This window comes from Orbicella franksi, chromosome 5, assembly GCF_964199315.1.
Source record: "Orbicella franksi chromosome 5, jaOrbFran1.1, whole genome shotgun sequence".
NCBI classification, from domain to species: domain Eukaryota; kingdom Metazoa; phylum Cnidaria; class Anthozoa; order Scleractinia; family Merulinidae; genus Orbicella; species Orbicella franksi.
Genome location: NC_138149.1, coordinates 6261154 through 6279900, shown reverse-complemented (window position 1 = coordinate 6279900; position 18747 = coordinate 6261154). Strand labels below are relative to the sequence as shown.

The 18747-nt window shown below is 41.2% G+C and overlaps 3 protein-coding genes across 9 annotated transcripts; 1 reads left to right on the top strand and 2 right to left on the bottom strand.

Annotated features, from left to right (window-relative positions):
- Nucleotides 1–38: 38 nt before the first annotated feature.
- LOC145487454 (cytosolic Fe-S cluster assembly factor NUBP2 homolog) lies at nt 39–6403 on the bottom strand. Of its 7 annotated transcripts, none has more exons than XM_081466231.1 (7): nt 4380–6403; nt 4190–4284; nt 3593–3706; nt 3030–3107; nt 2519–2605; nt 2317–2386; nt 39–1710 (listed from the first exon to the last, which is right to left on the bottom strand). In XM_081466231.1, exons 4-7 carry the CDS (start codon nt 3081–3083, stop codon nt 1565–1567), a joined length of 357 nt encoding a protein of 118 aa, XP_081322357.1. In that variant the 5' UTR covers nt 3084–3107; nt 3593–3706; nt 4190–4284; nt 4380–6403; the 3' UTR covers nt 39–1564. The 7 variants fall into 7 exon arrangements, with proteins under 7 accessions (XP_081322357.1, XP_081322358.1, XP_081322356.1 ...); XM_081466232.1 differs by having other exon boundaries at nt 5079–6403; XM_081466230.1 differs by having other exon boundaries at nt 4190–6403.
- A 6130-nt stretch (nt 6404–12533) lies between these two features.
- Nucleotides 12534–13253, top strand: LOC145486965 (uncharacterized). Its single transcript, XM_081465669.1, has one exon. It carries the CDS (start codon nt 12534–12536, stop codon nt 13251–13253), a length of 720 nt encoding a protein of 239 aa, XP_081321795.1.
- Nucleotides 13254–14381: 1128 nt separating this feature from the next.
- Nucleotides 14382–18544, bottom strand: LOC145487141 (riboflavin-binding protein-like). Its single transcript, XM_081465864.1, has 3 exons — nt 18067–18544; nt 15986–16055; nt 14382–15629 (listed from the first exon to the last, which is right to left on the bottom strand). Exons 1-3 carry the CDS (start codon nt 18352–18354, stop codon nt 15271–15273), a joined length of 717 nt encoding a protein of 238 aa, XP_081321990.1. The 5' UTR covers nt 18355–18544; the 3' UTR covers nt 14382–15270.
- Between the last annotated feature and the right edge of the window lie 203 nt (nt 18545–18747).

The following is an 18747-nucleotide window of genomic DNA, read 5'->3' as shown; positions in this document are numbered from 1 at the left end:
TGTGAATTTTTTTTTGAGGGGGGGGGGTGGGGGGGGGAGATATCAAAACCAAAAAAAACTATGATCATTATTGGCAACAGAATAAGACCATGCCATTGCATGATGATGCCATAATTAAATTGGTTCTTGTTATAAAATCCAGAATAAAGTTCAGTCAACACCAATCTGCCATTTACCGTTAGCTACTATTACAGACTGCATAATGTTTACCTTTCTTGCTGGGAACAGTTCCATGTAGTTCTAATGAACAGTCACTGATGAACTGTTAAAATCAAACCTTGATAAAAGGAGGCTTGACATTGCATTTCCTAAGGTAAAACAAATTCTTAAGTTGTTTTCTTTTTCGCTGTACATCGTAACCAGACAAACTTGTTGGAGTAACCTTATCATTTAACTGTTAAGAGTCCACTGAGTGATGCTACCTCCAGGGGCTTTTAATTCACGCTCACGCACTAACCCACTAAATTGTAAATTGAAAAAAGAATAGGAAATCTGGTGCCCCAGTTAATTTCTCTTACACATAAAAGTAACTCAAACGTTGGTTATTCACATGAACCCATTGCCACCTCTCCTTCCATGCCATATCATCTTTCCAGGATGCACTGGGAAAACGACTAGTTTATGCAATTCTAACAGTCACAAAATACCACGCTTACAGTACCACTTGTATTTATTTCCATTTTTTTCATCCACCTTTCAGCTGCAACATTTAATGAGTTTCTGAACAAAGAATCTTAGGCATATTATTGGCCAAGTAAAATTATGATTTGCAACTATCTGGATTAGGAAAGACCTCATTTAAAATATTTTTCTGAAGAGAGATTATTTCTGTAACAGTTTGCTTGTCAAAATCACTAAAGTATAATCAGTTAACATCATCTTGCTAGGGAAAAACTGCATTCAAATCTTATTTCAACACACAGTTACACTAATGTATACAACTACAAAACTAGTTTCATTTATGACCCCTTAATTTGGTCCCCATAACAGATTTAAATCCAAGGTGACTTCATGTAGCCATGCATGAAATATAAACCTTGATACCACATGCTAAACTAATAATTTTTATTTTTATTTCTACTTATTTCTTTATTTGCTGGTTTATTTCTATTTATGATTATTGTTTCTATCTGGTTATAATATTGTCAGTTGTTATTATTCTGTATCAAGTAATATTTTTCGTGCAAGGTTATATGAAGTCATCCCAAATTCAAATCTTTACTGGCGACCAACTGAAGAGGTCACAGACAAAGCAAGTCTTGAAGTTGCATATACTATGTAACTGTGTATCAAAGGAAAATTCAAATGAAGCTTTTCCCAAAACAAGATGCTGTTCAGTAATCATACTTTCTTGCTTAAACAAGTAGAACTTTATGAAGAAGGCTATTGTGCTTGATTTATCTATGTTTTCTTCCTTGATGACTAGAGCAGGACTTGAAAAAAGTGCCGTCCAGTTGTCCGGGACGAGTATATTTTGCTACTGGGCAAGTTACTTTTCTCACTCAGCCAGTGGGCAAGGGCCCAGGCAAGTCATCCTCTAACTAAATAACACTTGTTCCCTCAATCAATGATCTCCATTGCTTTCCATTTGTAACACATTGGAAGTGATTACATTTACTGCATTTAGTGCTGGTGAGTTAGGAAACAAGTCAATAAAGGCTTGGCCATCTTCTAAGGATTGCATAAGACTGGGATCCAGTGGAATAGAACCTACAAAGAAGGAAAAAATTATTCTTTCAAGATCTAAAAGCAAGATATAGCTAGAAGACTCTCCTCTGTGGAAACTGACTGATTTCAATCTCAAATTGAACACATCACATCAGTGAGAATTCTCCTAGACTAGATCACAAACAATCTGTTAATCTGCTCTGTGATAAACTTGACACAACAAAGAATCTGGTTGACATTTCTTAAGCTTCCAGCAAACAAGACCTTTACATTTCCAAACAACATACTTTGCTGCTTTTTTTATTTAACAAATAAAGAAGGTTAAGCTGTGTATTACACTGTGATAAAACATAACAGGCATTTGAGAACACGAGGAAAATGTAAAAAACACAAGCCGCAGGCAAATGCTATACAGTTAATGTGACAAAAAACAATAAAACACGCTTTTTCTATGTTTTATGCTCTGATAAAACATGGGGTTTTGAACAATCAGAGCATGTGCAAAGTCTCTCTACATTATAAATACTAATATAGACAAGTGCAATAAATGGTGAAAAGACCATTTTATACGAAACAATTGATCTAGATTGCCCCTAACCCCTCTATCCCCCTTCCTGTGTTATCACTGACATTAATAAGTATTTTTACCTAAACGTGGAACATCACAGCTCCTTGCCAAGGCTTCATCTCCTGCTTTTGAAAATGCATTTGTGCATTCCTAAAAGAAAGAAAGTGGAATATTACTACATACTATGAAGATGAAGAAGTAAACTTTCTGAGATCCAAATAAGGCTTGTTAATAATTGACAGCAATAATTTAGAAAGCTTATAATAAATACTTTATGCATACCTGAGGAGTAGTGACAAGAATTGCTCCATCTGGATTATAATGTCGCAGATTTTCTTCTAAGTACTGTAATGTGCTCATCAAATGTCCCTGGATTGAACAAAACCAATCTTAGAACAGAGCAATAATGATAGGATTACACTGCATACTGCAAAATGAGATGTGCACAATTGCACTATCAGCAACCTTAACAATAAAGAGTATATCTATTCTGATCAAGGGAGGTCAACTCCAGTCTCCTAGTATGAAGTATTGTTCCCTCCCTCTTAATCTCCTTAACATCCCCGTCTTTTTGCAGTTCAGGTTGCCCAACAACTTGTTAGTACTCATTTCTCCTCCTATGTGATGAGACGCTTTGCAAGTCAATTAGTCTCTCACCTAAGAACACTGTACAAAGACCCAAGGAATTCAGGCCTATTGATCTAGAGTGTACGACATTAACCACTGGGCCACTGTACCTCACACGAGTACACCACAAGTCTCTGAAAATTACATTTTATATTTGTTGTCATACCTGGCCATGGAGGTGTATCCATAATTTGGCAATCCAGGTCACCCCAACACACATCTGATAGAAACTGCTTGATCACTGCTAAAAAAAAAACGGTAACTGTCAGATGAGAACTCAAGGAAGTCTGCCGGAATATCAATTTGAAAATGTTTGTAGCACTCTAAAGAATTTGCTCCATTTTTCATTTTCGTTTTCATTCAAAAGCCTAGAAAAGCCACAATGTTATCAAAATAATTTGCATAACTTTTGTACAAATTGTTACACTGTAGATCCAGTGGTGACCAGCTGTGGTATCGCACACTATCGTTTGCTCACTATGAACAAAGCCTAATATAGCTACCCTAAGTTAGAAAGCATTTTTTTGAGGTTTCCTACATTTTAAACTAAGGTAATTTTGTGCATTACAAAAAATAACTCAATATGTGGTGGCATATGCAGCTCCTTGAAGTGATTTCAGGAGAGTTTCACTAATGATCAGACACTCAGATCTAGCCTTGATTAACAAGCTTGAACAGGTCAAGGTAAGTCAAAAAATATATAACTAAAGAGCATGAAGGAATTAATACCATTTTTCTCAGATCCTCTCCACACAACGACATCATCTCAGTCTGTTATTAAACAAGAAACCAATTGATGTAACAGCCAGTCGTTTACACTTGTCTGTATAAACTGAAACGCAACTAAAAAGAAAGGTTCAGGTGATCTTCAGAAAATACCTGTAAACACCTTCCACAGAGAACATAGGCAAGCTTTCAGATGTCAATAACATATCAGCTGATCTTATAAATATAGAAGTTGAGGTATGTATATGAAATGTATGATAATTAATACACAGGAGCATTTCTACTGCAAACAATTTAAATTTTGTGAATTAAAGAAGTTCCCAAGATAAAGCAAGTTCACAAAAGTTCCAAGGAAGTGGAATAGTGGCCCTCAACAGATCAGCATTCCACGCAGGAGAAGCTGCAATACTTCAAGTCAGTTTCTTGCTATCACACTGGAGATAAGGAATTCTCCTGTAATGAACCACTAAAGTTCATTACTGCTACATATCTACACAAGTATGAGTGTTGTTACACAATATAAATTAAAGTATATGCATGATTTAGTGCATGGTTCCCGCCGAATGGCTTCAGAAAATGATCCTTTATGTTACGACTTACCCAGCAGAACACTGGTGTACATCGTTTCCCCTTAAATTCATCATCCTTGGAATACTTCGTCCACATAATTCATCATCCTGATCTAGTATGCCAACCTGGAAGATAAAGAGATAACACAAAGATTAGCCATTTATTGTGATCAAGGTAGTACTGCTGTAACAATACATTCTTGAAGACACTTCTCTGTTACCAGTGGCAGATCCACAGATTTTCATCGGGATGACTGGGGTAGGGGGTTGAAAGACAGAAGGTGCTGGGGGGAAGGCAAAGTGAACATTTTGAATCCAAGACGAAATTTTTCCCTAAGTGAGACCAGCTCACATATCATGTAGCCAATACTGTAAATATTTGATAACAACCCAAACGTAAAACACTAACACAAGACCAATCCCAAACAAAGAAAATCGTCTGATAAAGCTTCTCCCTCCCCCCATTACCCTCCCACTGCGTATGATCATGAATCAATGACTGAACGCAAAGATTTCAGTTTGCCTTCTTTCCGTTGTTGTAAAGAGTCCATGCTATCTGTGTCGCAAACAGTAGTTTTACCAACTCCTCCTATACCGGACAAAACTAGAATCACGTGCTTGACGGAGTTTACTCCGGGAGAATTTCAGTCAGCGCCTTTTGCTGTACTTGCCTACTCGGACTCTAGTAACATATCAAGTCGTAGTTTGTCTTTAGCCTTCAGACAGAAGGAAGTACCCTGACTGGGCACATTTTCCAGCCCTTTTCCGTAAAGGAAGCTGGAATTTTATTCGAAAAAATAACGTAAAAGGACTCAAACTTCGGCCTAGTTTTACTTCAAAGAAAAAAGAATAAATAAACCCTTTGGACAAACATCAGTTTTTAATTACATGTAACACATTCGTTGCACGACAGTACTCACCGTCCGCCATCTTGAATTTGAGAAGGAAACTGCTGGTCATCCTCTCGTACAGTCGTCTCAAGTGGCTTTCCCGCTGCTGGCGCTTGGAACCTGAAAGGTCATCCTCGGAGACCCGGGGCAGTTAGAGTAAGTCGTGACGACGCAATATTCTCGGTCGACGCGATATTTTCTAACTGCCCCTGGGTCTCCGAGGATGCTGAAAGGTTGGCCTGAAATGTCAGTCGACCATCTTTCGCCTTCAGCCTAATCGCCAGGGAATTAAGCTGAGGGTGGGAGATGACTAGCATTTCAGGCTACTGAAAGATATGTACAAAACCACAAATGAAATCAGGGACCGTGGAGGGGGAGGGAGGGCTGTAGCCCTACAACTTACTTGCTTGGGTTGAGTTTTTCAGGGCTCCAAATGACATGGACAATGTGCGAATTTTGCTACTGGACTGAACTGAAACGGCGGAACACTGACCCCTTTATGGAATACTTATATCCCACGAGACTCTTATTTTTTTTTTTCGCTATAAACACAAGCCTTTAGGCAAGTGTGTATACCAAGAAGATACAGGTGTCTCGTGGGATATTCCATGGTATACCACTCGAAAGCGACAGACAGTGCTCGACTTGCCAGTCAGTCGATTGTGTTATAAGTCGATCTGGTCCGTTGAAAGTGATTGGTCAGTTTAGCCATGATGATATTGGCTGAAAGACTCTTTTAAGGTTACCGAAGATGTTCCATTTGCCGAATTAGTCGAATTCCTTTGGGGGACAGCTACTATTAGAGTTATCTTCATAGAGTTATAGCGTGGAGTTAGAGTTGCAAAATCTTGAATTCAAGATTTTGGACTACCAAAATCCTGAATTCAAGATTTTGGACTGCCAAAATCTTGAATTTAGGATTTTGGCAATCCAAAATCTTGGATTGAAGATTTTGGCAGTCGTCAACTCTAACTCTAACTCTAACTCATAACTCTACTGATTAACTCTATTGCTAGTCAACATCATTTCTTTGGGAGTACTCGATTTTTCCGAATTACTCGGGTTTTCGCGGAGGTTTTTGAAGGTTATCGAAGACGTTCTATTTGTCGAATTAGTCGGATTTCCAAATATTAATCGACTTCTTCGACGATGTTCGATTTGCCAGATAAATCGTATTTCTGAAGATATTCTTCGCATGCTTTGACGGTGCTCGATTTGCCGAATTAGTCGGATGACCGAAGATGTTCGACAACGTTTCCATTTTTCTCGGAGGTTACCCAAGATGTCCGAAGTTTTCCGAAGGTCACAACATATCGGACGATGAATAATGAATGATACCGTGAGTGCAGTTCCTGTCTTCATTTCCAGTTTCTACAATGCGTTTAGGAGTAATCAAACACCTATAAGAAGGCTTCGATTGAGTCTGGAATAAACGTGGTATAAGCCTAATCAAAAGTTAGAAATAGTCATAGAGAGCTATAGTCATAGAGAGTAAATGACGGCGTTACATTCGATGGCGCTTCATCAGAGGTCTGGAAAAAGACCTAACAACAAACTTTATGGAAAAAATTCGAGAAAACGTTGACACAGCGTTTTACATGGGGTATGTTTTCTCGTATCAGCTGCGCAACATTGAAGACGGAACGGTCATTCTGTACTACAAAAACCACGGCTCGCCTTGGATAAACGGACTGGCAGAGGCAGAAGAATGGTTGAGTGAAGAAGAGACGAAACGCCTGGACTATGACAAAACCGAAAGACCATCAACAAAGTGGGAGTTCGTAAGCTTTTTTAATGTTGACCTGAAAGTTGTGCTTGACCGTGAGCCGTTGTTGGGTACAGACCCGTTACCGGACTGGCTGCGCAACCTTGCACATAGCCGGTCGATGGTGGCGTTGGATACCTATCAAGATAACTTGTGTCTATGGCGTTGCATCGCTGTGCACCAAGGTGCTCTCCCCCACCGAAGTACAAATAGTCATAGAGAGCTATTTTTCACGTTAATTTCACGCTTGAGCATGACACAGCCACACAGGACTATATAACTCTACATAACAATACATTTTCATACAATTGAGCTGCTATAGCCCTACCGAGAGCCCTCACAATATCTTCCTGATAACGACACAAAGCTGTTAGTAAACTCATATAGCGATATATAACCAAACTTTAAGCTACTGTAGCTTGGCCACATTCCAGAAAGAACTTTAAAGTACATTGTCATTCAAAACCTTACAAAGTCCTACAGGACCATACATAATTAGATATTCCCCATTGTTTTACACAGTCCAACATAGCATTCCACATAACTTATTGACAAAACGTAAGGTCAAGAGAGCTGGATATTAGCCAAGTTCTTTGTTCGTTGAGGCCGGGAAATCGCATAGGCTTTATCGTAGGGAACATCCTGAGGATACAGCAAGAACCTTTTTCCTGTCGTATGTAATTCATAACAAGTCAATAAACTGTTTAGAAACAACAAAAGAAAATAATTAGTAACTTAACTACAAACCCACAAATTTTAGCGTAACTTCAGCATCATCCATAAATTTTCTTTTCATGAAGAAGTTCTTCTAATTTCTCGATTACCGGCAGTAACCCAATAAATAAGTATTTCTTCCTTATGCAGAAAATAGAAAGACAACATGCAAACGCTGCCTAAGCACACTAGTCCACTTTGACGTAAGAAAGACTCCAAACCAGTCAACTAGCTCTCGAAAAACCCAGATCAAGTGCTTATTCATTAGAATTTTGACTGCAGAAAAAACAACAACAACAAAACAGAAACGACAACCTGCAACCCCAGCTTGAATACAGACACAGCCCTCGGGGGGGTCCACATGAGCCAGAAACGCTGAGGCAGTTCAGGCCCGGTCAGAAATCAACCACCCTATTCCGACACTCCACCCAGACTCATGTTTCCAGTGGATTGTCGCATGGTAATCATGATACCTGCGTGCTGTGTCCAACAGGATAGGTTTCCAACTTGCGAGCACGGAGCTGGACTAGTCGACTTCTCGAATGCAACCACACCTCTGGACGTGAAAGTAAAGCAAGCACTAAGAGGAGCGCGCGAAACTCTCCACCCAGCTTAGGAATGCGTAATTGCCGTCTGCGATCATTCCGATTTCAAAATGGACGTTTTATTAGCTCGTTTTAGCGCTGATCTCGGATTCTTCTAAGAAACAAGTTGATAACTACGTCCTTAATTACTTATTATCCTATCCAAGTTACCAGAATTGTTCACAGCCGGGTACGTTGTTCTCAGGAAAGACTTTTCCACTTGCCATCCCACTTGACGGTTTTCTCAAATTTCCTGTTTCCTTTACATTCATGTCTTCGAGACATTTCTCCGGCCAGGAATCACTCCAGTTTTTCCATAGTATGGATCCTTATGAGCCACAAGTGGACCAGGCTTATGATCAGTAGACTGTTGCGACACCGATATGCATGTGATGTACGTACTGTACAGTAATCAGCGCGTCAAGGACTAATCTGGAGAAAAATAGGTGTTAAGTTAATAATTCACAATGGAAAACTAAGTTTAAACGTTTCATAATTACATGTTGTCTTTCGTGACTTATCACGTAGAATTTTTATGAATGAAACTTATTCACGAAGAGTGTAAGGGTAAATGTGCAAGAGTAATCTCCCCGGATAAAGTAACTGCTTTCCATATACTCGATTTCTAACTCAAGCATTTTAATATAATTTTAGGATCATTGTTCCACGGTACTGTTGTTGAAGTTTTTCTAGGAGAATTAAACATCGAGTTTTTGCTGGCACTGTGAATTGTTGTTGAGCCCGAAAGCCACCTAGAGTTACTTTCTTAAAAGATTGTTTAGCTTTTTAAATATCATATGACCAGTAAAATGTCCCGAAATGCTATTAGAATAATTATTATGTCCAATCTATTTGCTAATTATATTGAATGAGGAACTCTTACCTTACCTCTAAGAAGGCTTTTTCCATTGCCTTGCCCCTCTTATCTGTCTCCGCATACTTCAACATGGTGACTGTATCTAAATGTCTCACCGGTGAAGAAGGAATTAAGGCGGATTACATCGTTCAGCACCGTTTATCCTGTTTGTCGGTTTCCATTAAAGATTACTACAGTACAGTTCTAAAATTTCCTAAGTGGTGAGAATCACAGAGCCCAGCAATGCTTGAAACAAACCGTGTGAAGGAACGTTGCCATCTTGTCAAGCGAGCTTTCAGTCTCATGGCTTCAAGAAACTTGTTCACGTGAAATTGCAATCTTGCTCAATGTTCAAACAAACCTCGCTGTATCCCTTTTTAAAAGCTTCGCTGGCATCGGTTAAAGTCAGCAAACCTGACGCGAAGTAGATACAGCTCAAACTGAACTAAACGTCGGTTGAGAAATTTGAAAATGAAATTTGACTAAGGTGCGCACGGACAAAGGAAACTGCGTCGTTAATTTTGAATTTCATTATCAGATGTGTGAATTAATTCCTCGCGTATAGCAAGGAATTTTAAAGGTATCAAATCAGCGCATTTTAGATTTCATTGCATCATTTACATAACAGGCAAAGTATTACTTCAGAGACCACTGATTGCCTCTTAATTCCCTTGGCGTTAGTTTCTAAATACACTGGTGCATTTTCCATCTCGCTTTTGACCGTCTCACATTATGTTGACTTTCCCGCGCTTTTAAGGTGGCTCCCTAGAGTATTTATGAACAACCTCCCTATAGAGCGCTAGTTAGAAGAGGTAACTTAGTTAATTTCTCTTAAAGTTTTCCCTGCAGAGATTTACCAGTATGGGTACTGTTAAAATAACGCTTATTTTTTGGTTGTCAATTTTTGGCTTAAGGCCGTTACCATGACAACATTTCATCTAATGACAGGCAGATATATTCCTCATTTTGGCCTAAACTCCTTAATATTTATACTTTCCTTCGGTTAAATTTTTTCATACTTTGCCACGTCATGGAAATGATATTGCCTGACATTTTGAATTGGTAAAAAGTCAAGGTTGTTCAGACGGTTTTTCCAATATCCTGTAATTTGTCATTCTTCTAAATATATTAGATTAGCTCTGATAGATTTTAACAAAAATAGGATATTTTGTAGGAATTGTATGTAGTTACAACTGAGCCAAATTAAAAAAAATTCACCGAAGGAAGCGCGAGAAAATTCGCTGTCAGTTTTGCTTTTTGTGCTCATGTTGAAGTCATAAAAATCGAAAAACACTAGCGTTTTCCTTTAAGCGAGATCTTGATGACGGCCAGGGAAAGTGCTGCGACTGAAAAACGAAAAAGTGGAAAAAAGCAACGTAATGGCTGTGTTCTACATGGCGTACAAACCCCCTCTGAGTGTGATCAGGAATTTTGCGTTCGAATTTTGACCTGTGTGGCTTTCTGGAGTTGGTTGTCCTGTGCACGGTTAAATGCAAAAAAATCCACATTCCTGTAAGGACACCAAGATGGCCATCCCGCTTGATTTTTGCAGGGGCATGTATGTGTCACGGCCAGTAACCAGGTACCGTTATTAAGACATGTGACAAATGTGAGCATGCATGTGAGCAGGCCATGGGAATTCGTCTTTGGTAATATTTAACTAGTTAAATTATGTTAATGTAAATGAGGTGATGTCAACTTGATTATTGTCTCGAGATACGGACACGTGTTACCGTGAACTTTGATCGCGACGATCGGTACGCCTCGTGTTTTTACTGACGTTGTATTTGTGCGTTTTCTCCGAGTATTCTGAGTTTTTCTTCGACGCTATGTCTTCTAGAAAAGGCAAATGTCCAGGGTGCGAGACCCCAAAATCCAGTCACCAGTTCGGTACACCAGGAAAGAACTGTACGGGCCCCGTGATGGAACGGAGATTCAGGAATCTCCAACGTCAGATGAGCCGTCAACGTCGGTTCTTTTGGAGGCCATCCGCAACCCTTCTTCACAAATGGAGACCCTTCAAACGCAGCACAACGATTTAAAAAAGCAAGTCCAATCGCCTCCGCCTCAGCCTCCTCCGGTTCTCGTCGAACAGGCCAGCAAAACAAACCAACAACCATCTTAACAGACACCGATCGCGACCGTCTCCCCAGCTCCAGCTGCGAATACCGCAACAGCACTAACAACAAGCGTGTCCGAGAAGCTTTTGCAAGCGGCCGCTAAGGGTGAGTACATTGGTTTCTCTGATCTATTATCCACCCTTAGCCCGTTCGCAAATTTCCCCAACAACGGAAGCATACCTCCTCCCCAGAGCGATATAAACTGTGTAACTTACGTAATCAAGGGGCACCGAAAACGCCAAATCGACTCGTTTGACACCTGGTTACAAGCATGAAACGCATACCAGAAGGTGGTAATGGCCGCGCAACCATCACGTTATACTGAGCTTGCCTCGTATCGCGAACAGATTCAATTTGCCAATCGTATATTTCGCTGGTCATCGGTGTATATGTTTGACATTCACTCCAGGATGGCGTACGCCAAACAAATTCAACTCGGAAACAGCGCAAGTCTTGATGTCATTGGTACCACCGTGACGCTGTACGCAACCGTGTTAGATGCCTCTGCCTTACGCCCTCACCCCCCGCCAATGCTCGCGTTGTAAGTCCTTTGACCATTTGGCGCAAGACCAGATGGAGGAGAATTCACTGCAAAAATCGACCGGATATGGCGCCAGGACCTCCGTCGGTAATCAAAACCTCTCTTGGAAATACACCAGGTGGTACTCCCCGCAGGCCAGGAAGGATGCAGTCTTTACCAGCGAAAAGCCTGCTACCAGGGTACCAACTGTAAGTGAGCCCACATCTGCAAATCTTGTCGGGGGGACCATCCTCAGGCCGATTGCGCACTCACTCCCTCGGGTACAATCCCCGTTTCCAATTGACGTATGGCGTGATGCCCTTCGTAATCACCCGGACAGTGACTTAGTAAATGATTTATTACATGATATTGAACATGGCGTTCGTATTGGTTTTCACCATGATCGCTCGCCCTTGATTTCTCCAAATCACTTTTCGGCTACGTCAAACCCTACACCCGTCGCTATGGAAATGGAACGAGAGCTTTTATTGAACAGAAAGGCCGGGCCTTTCCTTTCACCCCTTTTTTCGCATTTTGTCGGATCGCCGATGGGTGCTATTCCGAAAAAGCACTCGCAGCCTACTAAATGGCGTATCATAACTGATCTTTCGTGGCCTGCAGGCCAATCCGTCAACGACGCCATTCCCAAAGAGCTCTACACGTGCTCTTACGACTCACTAAACAATGCTGTTGCCTACCTGAAAATGTTTGGACCCAATGCTCTTATGAGCAAACTCGATCTTTCCGACGCCTTTCGCCACATCCTGGTTGACCCCCTTGACTGGGAACTCCTAGGATCCACATAGCCAATCGTAACATCCGACGGTTCCACACAAACCGGCTATTTCTTCGATATGTTCCTTCCGTTTGGTCTTCGCAGTTCGCCAGCGCTCTTTCTGAAATTTGTCGACGGTTTGCGGTATGCGATGGCCGAACGTGGCGCCACACCCCTTTGGAATTACTTGGATGACTTTTGGGCTTGTGGCCCTCCCACTCCTGACGACTCCTGCGCTCAGACTCTTGACATCATGCTTCGTACATGCTCTGACACGGGATTCGCTGTCAATCCTGAAAAAACGGTTCACCCTACAACAACCTTGGTTCTCCTTGGAGTTCGACTGGACACCGTCACCCAAGAGATGCGCATCGACTCCTCTCGTCTCACGGAAATATTCAACCTACTTAACACGTGGTCCACTAAACGCCGTTGTACCAAACGACAACTACAATCTCTTATCGGCAAGTTGCACTTCATTTGCAACGTTTGCCGCCCCGGGAGAACTTTCCTCGGCTGTATGATCGACGTCCTTTGCAAAGTTCATCATCCCATCCATCACCTTCGCTTAAACCGCGCCTTTCACATGGACCTTTCATGGTGGAGGATTTTTCTTCCGTCTTGGAACGGCTGTAGCTTTTTCTTCGATGACGAATGGATCTCGTCTACACATCTAGAACTTTACACTGACGGCTGTGAATCTGGCTTCGAAGCCTACTTTTCAGGCCACTGGTTGTATGGATTATTTGCGGACCATGATATTCCCAATTCCCGATCAATCACGTTTAAAGAACTCTACGCCATTGCTGCAGCGGTCCACACCTGGTCAGACTCGCTCGCTTGTCCCAATATTCTTTTCAAACTGCGATAACTTGTCAGTCGTGCATATTTTGTCTAGCGGTACAACCAAATGCAGACATATCATGATCCTCCTCCGTTTCCTGTTTTACACGTGCGCTCATCACAATATTATGCTACGGGCAATACACATAAACAGTGTTGATAACAACTGGGCTGACGCTCTTTCTCGTTCGCAGGTCGACAAGTTCCTGGCCTCCTGCCCTATGGCCTCTCGTCATCCGACATCCCGTGACGCCACTCCCCTTTCCACGCTTCAAGTAAAGGCGCACGAGTACTTCGCTGGAGGACTAGCCGACTCATCTCATCGCACCTACAATAGCGCCCAGCGACAGTTTCTACAATTCTGCCGGGAATTCTCTTTCGACCCTCTCCCAGCCTCTGAGGACACCCTTATACTGTTCACTACGCACCTCGCCCAACGAATAAAGCCTCAATCAATTACCGTCTACCTCGCCGCGGTACGCTCTCTTCACGTTGCTCATGGTCTCTCCAATCCCCTTCAACCTGGCTTAAAGTTAAAGCAAACATTGCGTGGCATCGAACGTCAACATTTTTCAGCGCCCAAACAGAAGCTGCCTCTTACTTTTGACATTCTATCTGCTGTCAAGCCTTTTCTCAACTCAAGGAGTGACGATGACAACGTGAAATGGGCCGCCCTAACCACCGATACGCCTCGTGTTTGTACTGACGTTGTATTTGTGCGTTTTCTCCCCGCCTCACCCTCCCATGGCAGCTGTAATTTCCCCAAATGGAAGTACATTAAACTGCCCGGCTATGGCCCAAACATTTGATTTCGCGCAGTTGTTATTGTACGTGAGTTTGATTAACGCTGGATCTTTCGTAGGCCTTGCTATTTTGTTTTGGCTGGTTTTGGTGAATTTAAATGCTTCGACGGTAGCCTTTATCGAAATCTGTGGGAATTGCCCTAGTTTATTTTATATGTTCACGAACACGACTTTGAATCGCCTTGGCTTTGGGATGTTAACCGTGGAAACAGCTGTATTTGATTGCATTTGTTGATTAGTTCCAGTCGCGACAGATAGCTCAGCCCTTATCCGGTCGCATATTGTTTGGAATTGGTGGAGAAGTACTCTGAAGGCAAGATCCATAAGAGTGAGCCTGAACCAAGAAACGGAAATGGAAATACTGTCTATTTTATTCAGGATGAAGGATGAACGAGCACGCGATTACAAATGTTTGTTTATATTTGAGCTTCCAGCTTAGAATAATGTTCGTAAAAACATACTTTTACAAGTCAGTTTTTACGCTTGAACATTACGAGTTAATGTAAAAATATTTAGCACGAAATTTAAAGGCTGATGTAGATACTTTAGTCCTATTGAACTTGCGAGTCTATGGCAACTAGCGCCGTCACGCAACGGGTAGCTGCCAGTTTTGCCCCATGGCGAGTTCGCCCCCACCAAGTTTGCCCCCACATCGACTCAACTTGATCGAGTTCGCCCCCAACCAGATCGAGTCGCATATAGAGATTATTCCTCGTTCTTTTATCCACTGCCTTGGCGAGGAAACTTCGCTTGGTGGCGAGGTGACTTCGCTTGGGGTCATCCTTCTTGTATGGATGTACCCTCCCCCTCCCCCTGGGGTAATAACTGCTACTCAGAATTGAGGAAAACATGAGCAAAATTGTTTTTTGTAAATAACTTGAGGAGAAGCACATGCCCATGGCCAGACACCACTTTAAGAAAGGCAACAGGCTTTCAAAAAACTAAATATAGAACTACAAAACACCAGATATAAACTAAAGCTTAGAGCATAAAAAAGCACTGAACATTTCAGTGAAAGAAACCTACTGAAGCTGATAGCTAATAAAAACCAGAACAATAGATCCGATTGTGAAATCTGAAAAAGCAGTCCACTTTTTAAATTTTCTATAATTTACAAGGGGAATTCAAAGAACATATCTTATTGCAATAAGCTTACTACTTCATGCTAGTTTAAGACTGTCTTTTCCACAACTGCAGAACTGTTTAAATAACAAAGAAATTTAAATGCTTACAATAAATTATTTATAGCATAACAGCCACAACAAACAGGAGTAGCTGCAATAAGGCAATGTAGGCAGTGTTGATAACACCTTCACTCTCTACAGTTGGTTTGACTGGTTTGACTGAGCCGTTCATCATGAGGCAGTTGGAGTAATCAGCATTCGGCATTGTGTAATTATAGGATCCTGCCCACATTTTCTCACAGAGGTTTTTGCCATTTCCGTACATTGCTTGGTATGTTATGCAGCTCTTGTTCGCAGGGCAGAAGTTTTCACCATGAACAGTGAAGTTATAGTCTACAAGAACATTTTCCACACAAATCTGATCATTCTTGCAGGCATTAAACCACTGATCACAGATGTCAGAACAAACTGGCACACCTGAAAGACGACAGGAAGAAAAAACACACTCTCAATTAACCAGCCAGATTTTATTCTTGTTAGTCTCTTCTGTCAGGCAACATATATACAGTAGGCTAGTAAAGGCCTGGCAGAGAATCTGATCTGATTTGAAGCCTATTCAATCCATTTTGGAGCATAGGCGACTGATGAATCACTTCCAGTCCCATCTGTCTCTGGCCAGGTGTTTCATCTTGGTCCACTTGTAGCCAGAGAATCTTTTTAAGGCAGTTACAAGTATATTACAAGCTGTTAAGCAATCATCCCTGACAAGCCATTATTTGTTCACAAAACAGACACAATATAGTCAACAATATATAAAATGATTAACTGCTTACCTAGAAGTGCACCATCAACAGATGGATGTGCCCACTGATAAACTTTTGGAGAACATTGGTAAAAACATTCCTGTAAAGTTAAAAAGAAAAAAAATTAAACAAGAACAAAAAAATAGTGGTTCTCAAGTCAGCTGTTATGCAGTTAATGAAATCAGTGTAACTTATACTGAGTCACACTTGCTCAAAATTCTTTTTAGTGGTCTGTGCACTGGACTCCAGAAGTACTGGATTAGAGCCCAGTGTTGTGTTCTTGGGCAAGACACCTAACTCCCAACAGTGCTTCTCTTGACCCACGTGTAAACAACTGTTTACTCTTAACCTTGAAATTTGTTACTGATAAGTTTCAAAATTTTAGTAATTGGACCTTGTGTTGAACAATTCAGGGAGTAATGGGGCTTCTAATGTGCCTTATCATGGTTTTCAATGCCATCTTGACAGGTAGGCAAAGCAGTCAGAAATTAGAGTGTTTGTATGGGAATCTGATGGCAAACAACTTTTTCCAAAATTGAATTTTACACAATTTGTGACTTACAACATTAAAATACTGGGTAGAAGATTGTATTCACCAAGATTAAAGGATGAAGCTTGGCTAGAAGATGTTCAGTTAATTTTTCTAATTTTCCATACATTTGCCTGTAAATTTGGCTGGGCAGACGCATTTCGTGGGAAAAAAATTATGGACAAACATGGGAAATTAATCTGCTACCTAGTATGGTAAATTTGTAATTCATAAGTTGTGCAAAATCAATATTTAAAAAAGTTATTTGCCATCCGATTACCACACAAACACTGTAGTTGTTTACTACTTTGCTAACCCATCAAGATGGCATTAAAAAGCGTGATAAAAGGCCCACTTCAAATCAGCCTCACTGCATTCTCATCCTCTGGCTTTAAAATCACTTGCCTGATTACTCCCTTTACCATACCCAAATTTGCAATAAACCAATCAGAAGTCTTGATATCCTGTGATATTAGGTCATTGACCATATATGGCTACAATGGCTGTTTTTATGCTAGAGACATTTAAGCTGTCTAGACACTGTTAATATCTGAGATGTTAAAGTGTCTTGTATAAAAACGAGATGCATTTAAATACACAGCCTGACAAAAAAATATATATATATTTTATATAAAAGAAGACTGGGTTCTACACTCAGAGGACACTGGAAACAAGCAACTTTTAGTGTACCAGTATACCAACAAATCTACTAGCTGATAACATGGCAGGCAGCTAAGGGTGTCACGATTTTATACTAGACAGGTTTAACATCTCAAACGTTAAAGGCGACTGAGAAGAGCGTCGTTCAGACGCTCTTAAGAGAAGACGTTAAAGTAGACAGACTTTAAAAGCGTCTTACTCATTTTCTGTTTTCATACATACTAGACATTAAAGTTGTCTCGAGACAGCTTTAACGTCCATGACGACATTAACGTCCCTAGCATAAAAGCGGCCAATATCGTGGATTAGGGTATGGTAAATGCGTATAGGCAAACCTTCCCACAAGTGCAATTTTGAACTAACTGAGGCTCAGTTCAGACCTCATGCTTTTGCCGTGCCAAACTAAATTCAGGAATTAAGTTCGACAAAAGCAGGGCAGAAGCACAGCGTCTGAATCAAACTTTTGAATTAAGTTCGGCAAGCAATTAATTTCGACAAGCTCTGCCGTGCTACACAACTCTGGCACGGCAGTGATTCAAACGTCGTGCTTCTGCCGCGCCAAACAAAATTCATAAATTATATTAATGTATTTTGGCGAGGTTGCGTTCCCACGGGGAGCTAGGAGGAGAATTGTTACGAGGCATCACGGTATATCCTGAATTTGGTTCGACTCGGGCACGACGTATGAATCAGAGTTGTTTTCCTGCCGTGCTACAGTCAAACCTAATTGCAATTTCGTTCGGCACGACAGAAGCACGACGTCTGAACTGGGCCTGAACAACACACTGTATCAATTGCTTTTGTGTGGGTGAACGGAGTATTTGTGCGGGCGAACGGAGTATTCGTTCGCGCCTGACTGGGCAAATCAGTTTTGCAGTCTGGGCGAGTGTAAATCACCTAAAAATTAAAGCTACAACTGTACCTGTGTGACCCAAAACTGTTGGCATTTCTCCGACAATTGCCCGCAACGATGCCAAGAATGGTTGTACAAATTGCGGGTTTCATTAGCCATCAATTCCACTGTAAACTCGGCCGTACAGCAACTGCTGTCTTTGAAGGCATGGCACGTTTTGAACGCATCTGTTTCGGGCGATGGTGACGCTTTGTGCCATGTTCCCTTGATGCATTTGTCTTCTGTATAAACTGCGCCGAGAACTGAAATGACTTGAAGGAGTATAGCTACAGAAACGGTCAGAGCAAACTTCGCCATATCCAGGAGATTGCGTTCGTTGATAAAAGCACTAAATAAAGACTTACTAGCCACTGAATTGACCACACAGCCTGTTTCAACACGTGTAGTGAGCGAGGTCGAAGAACGAGTAATCACTGCAATCACAGGTGCAGAGCGCTCAGGACCCCTCTTCAAATTCAGTGGCGGGGGGAGGGGACGGTAGAGAATAGCATAAATTATTCACATTCTTCAAGAAAAAAAGAAACAGAAAGAAAACGCTTCACATACATACTAGTACATACATACATGGTTTATTTAATAAAGCAGGTTGAAGAATTGGCTAGACGCTAAGTCCTGATGTGGACCTACACTATTTTAAAATTATCAATTAATAAAGACCTAGAAAGTAAATTGAAGATGGGTAAATAAATA